Here is a 5,383-nt window from a genome sequence, read left to right as displayed (position 1 = left end):
GGAAGTCGATCATGCAAGATTGGAGTAGGTCCTCCAGAATCTGAATCACCCTCTTTTATTGACCGTCTGTCTGGGGATGAAAATCAGTACTGAACCGAAGCTTCGTACCTAACGCCTGATGGGGGCTCTTCCATAATGCAGACGTGAACCCCATATCCCTGTCTGACACGATGAAAATTGGAATCCCATGCAGTCTGACTATCTCTATGATGTACAGCTCTGCGTACTAAGTCATGGTGAATGTTTTCCTGATCGGTAAGAAATGAGCTGATTTAGTGAGCCGATCAACAATCACCCAGATGTAATTGAATCCTCCAGTAGTCATCTGAAGCCCTGTCACAAAATCCATAGTAATGTTCTCCCATTTCCACTCGGGAATAGGGAGTGGTCTCAATTTCCCTGTAGGTCGCTGATGCTCTGCTTTGATCTGCTAACAAGTCAAACACTCGGAGACGAATCACAGGATATCTCCTTTCATGCGTGGCCACCAATACAGAGACTGTAGATCCTTATACATCTTCGTACTCCCTGGATGGATGGAGTACCCGGTGTTGTGGGCCTCGCTCAAGATATCTGCTTGGAGGGTATCACTGTCAGGAACCCATAGGCCGTCCATATATCTGGCTATGCCATCCACAACTAAATACAGTCTCTGACCCTTAGCCTCGTCCCTCTGTCTCCACTTTTGTAACTGCTTGTTAGAAGTCTACCATGTCCGGATCTTGTCTCTCAGAGTCGGCTGTACGGTCAGATTAGCAAGATTCGGGGCCTCACCCCTAACATAACTACAAGCTCAAATCTCTGAATCTCAGCCTGTAGTGGTCTCTGCACTGACAGATGAGCAATCACCGCGTGCTTCCTGCTCAAAGCGTCTGCAACCACATTAGTCTTACCCCACATTAGTCTTACCCGGATGGTAGTTAATGTCACAATCATAATCCTTCACCATCTCAAGCCACCTCATCTGTCGCATATTCAGTTCCTTCTGTGTGAAGAAGAACTTCAGGCTCTTATGATCTGTAAAAATCCTGCACTTCTCCCCATACAGATAGTGTCTCCAGATATTCAGGGCGAACACCACTGCTGCTAGATCGAGTTAATGACTCGGGTAGTTCTGCTAATGAACCTTCAGCTGTTTGGACGCGTAGGCTATCACTCTGTCCTGCTGCATCAGAACCAGGCCCAAACCAAAATTCGATGCATCTGTATACACCACAAAATCTACTTGTCCTGATGGCATCGCTAGTACTGATGCAATGGTCAATGCTAGCTTTAGTCTGTCAAAGCTCTCCTGGCACTCAGATCCCTAGATGAACTTGGCATTCTTCTTCGTCAAGGCGGTCATAGGCATCGCAATAGAGGAGAAGCTCTGAATAAACTTCCTATAGTAACCTACTAGTCCCCTGAAACTACAGATCTCTGTCACACTCTTAGGAACTGGACAATCTCTGACTGCCTTTACCTTACTGGGGTCGACCTCTATGGCAACCTGAGATACAATGTGGCCCCAAGAATGCCACCATGTCAAGCCAGGACTCACATTTGTTGAACTTGGCATACAGTCGTCTGTCTTGAAGAGGCTGCAATACTGTTCTCAGATGCTGACTGTGCTCCTCCCTGCTCTTCGAATAGATCAGAATATCTTCAATGAAAACTATGACAAACTGATCCAAAAATGGCTGAAACACGCGATTCATAAGATCCATGAAAATCTCTGGCACGTTCGTCAAACCGAAGGTCATCAACAAGATCTCATAGTGCTCGTAACGCGTTCGGAAGACTGTCTTATGCACGTCAGACTCCCTCACTTTCAGCTGATGGTATCCGGATCGAAGGTCTATCTTCGAGAACACTGATGCTCCCTAAAGCTGATCAAACAAATCCTCAATCCTCGGCAATGGATATATATTCTTAACTGTGCCCCTGTTCAGGTCTCTGTAATCGATGCACAGTCGCATGCTGCCATCATTATTCTTAACAAATAGCACTGGTGCGCCCCATGGAGAAAAACTAGGTTGAATGAAACCTTTATCCAGCAGATCCCGAATCTGATCCTTGTGCTCTTTCATCTCTGCAGAGCTAATCGGTAGGGTGCCTTAGATATCAACATTGTCCCTGGCATGAGCTCAATCGAAAAGTCCACCTCTCTGTCTGGTGGGATGCCTGCAACATCGTCAGGAAAAACACCGGAGAACTCCCTGACTACATCAATGTCCTCCAGCCTCTGACTGTCTAGCTCTGCCACTGATACGATACTGGTCTGCCACTGATACGATGCTGGCTAAGAATGCCTGGCAGCCTCTCCTCATGAGCTTCCTCGCGCACAGGCAGGAAATGCCGTGCTGCATCTGTTGATGTCTAGTTGCCTCGAAAACAAATGTCTTCCCACTGGGCGGTCTGACAGACACTGACCTCTATCGAAAGTCTATGATTGCACCATGAGAAGATAGTCATTCCATGCTCAAGATGATATCAAACTCTGACAACGGTAGTACTATCAGATGTGCCTGTACTGCCTTCTGTTGCAATCTAAGCTCCAATCCTCTCACTATCCGGGAAGTGAACATCTGATCTCCAGATGGGATTGATACTCTGAACCCAGAATCCAACGCAACTGATATGATTCCTAGTCGCTTCACGAATAATTCAGATATAAACCAATGCGTAGCCCCTGAATCTAGCAATGCATGCGTGGCTACACCTGCAATATATATCCTCCCTGCGACAAAATATACCATCAAATCTAATAATGTTGAACTTAAGGAATTCTTTTTCAGTAATAAACCAAAAATCCTCGAAAAAATCATTGAATTAACCCAAATATCATTCCCCAAAAATTCAAAATTTGCAATTTAGTCCCCCTAAAGCTTGAAAATTGCCCTATGGGTCCTTCAACTTATCAAAATTTACAAATTGACCCATAAAATCGTTGGTCGATAATTTTGTTCTCAATCAAATAATTACATTCTTATTCTCGACTAGGTAGAGAATGCATCCTAATTCCTTCTAAGTTATCAATCCCAAAAATAAATCCTCAAGCAAGCATCAAATCCATGCAATTGTACAGTAAATTAAAATATTAAACAAAAGGGTTACCGGTAATCGGTGTCGAGTCTGGCTCTACTTCAGCCTCCTCTGCAAGCATCACATAGGTCCGACCAGTAGTGGGGCCTGTGCTCTTCGGGAATTCCACTGCTTTGTGGCCCTCCTGTCCACAAACAAAGCACTTGAAGGTTCCCCATAAGCACCTGCCGACATGGAACTTCCTGTACTACAGGCATGGTTGCCTGTCATCTTGCTTAGGCGCCCCTGACGCCTGAGGAGGTCTCTGCTGCTGGGGCCTCCTAACCTGACCCTGGGGCTTCTGCTGCCCCTACTGTCTCAACGGCCCTGAAAACTGCTTCTTCTGCACCTCAAAATCTATGTCTCGGAGCGCCTTTTCCACCTGGAAGGCACAAGAAGTGGCCTCATCGTAGCTCGTCGGCCTCATCAACATCACATCCCGACGAAGGGTAGGTCTCATTCCATCCATAAAGTGCCGCAGCTTCTTCCTGGCATCCCTGGCAATAAGAGACATGAAGTGACAGCCCCGATCAAATTTGCGGATAAACTCCGCCATAGACGAGTCCCCCTGGCGGAGACTCATAAACTCTCTCTTCAGGCAGCCCCTGACGTCGGCTGAAAAGTATTTACCATAGAACAACTCCTTGAACATGGCCCAGGTAAGGGTATCCAAGTCCACAGCATGAGCGGCTCCTTCCCACCAAAAGGACGCATCGTCTCTCAATATATAGATGGCGCACCTAGCCCGGTCGCCATCCCTCATCTAAAGATACTCAAAGTGTAGCTCCAAAGATTGGATCCATCCCTCTGTTAAGAATGGATCAGTAGTGACCCAGAACTCCTTCGGGTTAAGTCACCTGAACTGCTCGAAAATGTCCACCTGAGGCTTAGGAGCCTGCTGTACCTGCTCCAGTAGCTTAGCCATATCCTCCAGAAGTCGGGTAGCTGGGTCCCTTGGCGGCGGTGGTGGAGGTCCCCTGCCATGCACACCTAGGAATCTCATCCTGCCTATCTGCACTGGGAGCACGTCTGGGAGGCATATCTGAATACAGTCTAATTTATAAACGTAACTCATCATGTAATTAATCTAGCTTTTAAAATAATAAACCTTAAATCATAAAAGCAGTTAAACCTATCTCGTAGATCATCATAAAGCGTAAATCATAAGAACATGCAGGTGATAATAGTAAATCATTTTAAAAATTGAAAACATAAAAGCTTACAGACTTGAGGTTTTGAAGACTGAGCTGCAAAAGCTTGTTGCACAACCCTATACAGGACACTTGCTCTGATACCAACTGTAACGTCTACTTTTTTTAAAGTGCGGAAATATTTTTTTTTGAAAACATTTTGAAATACGCATTTAAATAATTTGCATGCATGCAGTCCTACTTAAAAATATCATTTAAAAATAATCTTAAATAATTATCAATAAAAATATAAAGGAGAAAAAATCTTAATGTCAAACAGTAAAATAAAACATCTTATAAAATGCTCATATCCTCTCAATAACATGAAATCATAAATGTGCGGAAAATCATGAGGTCCTCGGGTTTTGTCGCCCACCAGGTCTACCGACTCAGAGTTCAACACCTCCAGTCCCCTCGACATCGAACTCACCTGCATCTCACACACCTAGTGAGTCTAAAGACTCAACACACCTGTACCATAAATAAAAAAGATCTATACATATCACACAACAGTGAAAAATATCATATTCAACATATCTTTCATGAATTTTAAAAGCGTAACATAAACGTGTCGTATAAAATCATGACGTGCCAAAAATGCTCATCATTAATCATCATTCATCATTTACCATTTCCATTGGTGAATTCAGTTTATTAGAGGTGACTATCGTACATCATCATTTATGATGGATCTATCATACGTAGAACCGCGGTACCCGGCGGCTGTCGGACATCAGTGACAGGATCACCCATCCACTGTGCCTAGGCCTCATCATCATCATTTACGTATACATCTTATGCATTTATATATACTTCGATAGCCAACACTAATTCCCATCATTCAAAACATCATCATTTACATCACTTATGAAAATCATGCACAAATGCAATTTTTTTTAAATCCAAGCAGGCAACGTATATTATCATAAAATCTTAAAAATCGTGATCATGATGCATAAATATTTAAAATATAGTAAATTTGTGCTCAGGACGCTGCCAGGACCAAAATCTCATCCCGGGTGCAAAATGGAACCCAAAAATCACCGTTCTACCTTGGACAGCTAATATTGACCCGAAACTTACCAAACTCCTTAGAATGTCCCAAAACATATATAAAAGCAATCTTAGAT

The 5,383-nt window shown here is 43.8% G+C and overlaps 2 protein-coding genes across 2 annotated transcripts; both read right to left on the bottom strand.

Moving 5' to 3' along the window:
* Positions 1–889: 889 nt before the first annotated feature.
* LOC142554642 (uncharacterized) lies at positions 890–3,294 on the bottom strand. Its single transcript, XM_075665308.1, has 4 exons — positions 3,160–3,294; positions 1,317–1,489; positions 1,047–1,203; positions 890–985 (listed from the first exon to the last, which is right to left on the bottom strand). The coding sequence occupies exons 1-4, from the start codon at positions 3,292–3,294 to the stop codon at positions 890–892; spliced, it is 561 nt and encodes a 186-aa protein (XP_075521423.1).
* Positions 3,295–3,373: 79 nt separating this feature from the next.
* LOC142554641 (uncharacterized) lies at positions 3,374–4,066 on the bottom strand. Its single transcript, XM_075665307.1, has 2 exons — positions 3,921–4,066; positions 3,374–3,803 (listed from the first exon to the last, which is right to left on the bottom strand). The coding sequence occupies exons 1-2, from the start codon at positions 4,064–4,066 to the stop codon at positions 3,374–3,376; spliced, it is 576 nt and encodes a 191-aa protein (XP_075521422.1).
* Between the last annotated feature and the right edge of the window lie 1,317 nt (positions 4,067–5,383).

Source organism: Primulina tabacum, chromosome 8 (assembly GCF_025594145.1).
Source record: "Primulina tabacum isolate GXHZ01 chromosome 8, ASM2559414v2, whole genome shotgun sequence".
In the NCBI taxonomy this organism is placed as follows: domain Eukaryota; kingdom Viridiplantae; phylum Streptophyta; class Magnoliopsida; order Lamiales; family Gesneriaceae; genus Primulina; species Primulina tabacum.
The sequence above is the reverse complement of the archived record's forward strand: the minus strand, read 5'-3'. Positions and strand labels throughout refer to the sequence as shown.

What these genes read in the sequence shown, in the direction of transcription:
- LOC142554642 (XM_075665308.1), bottom strand. Translation starts at nt 3,294, where the DNA reads ATGACAGGCAACCATGCCTGTAGTACAGGAAGTTCCATGTCGGCAGGT. An exon ending in GAGCACAGGCCCCACTACTG is followed by an intron (nt 1,490 to 3,159) that starts GTCGGACCTATG and finishes ATTGTATCTCAG; the next exon opens with GTTGCCATAGAGGTCGACCC. An exon ending in AATATCTGGAGACACTATCT is followed by an intron (nt 986 to 1,046) that starts GTATGGGGAGAA and finishes TTCTTCACACAG; the next exon opens with AAGGAACTGAATATGCGACA.
- LOC142554641 (XM_075665307.1), bottom strand. Translation starts at nt 4,066, where the DNA reads ATGAGATTCCTAGGTGTGCATGGCAGGGGACCTCCACCACCGCCGCCA. An exon ending in GACATTTTCGAGCAGTTCAG is followed by an intron (nt 3,804 to 3,920) that starts GTGACTTAACCC and finishes CGACCGGGCTAG; the next exon opens with GTGCGCCATCTATATATTGA.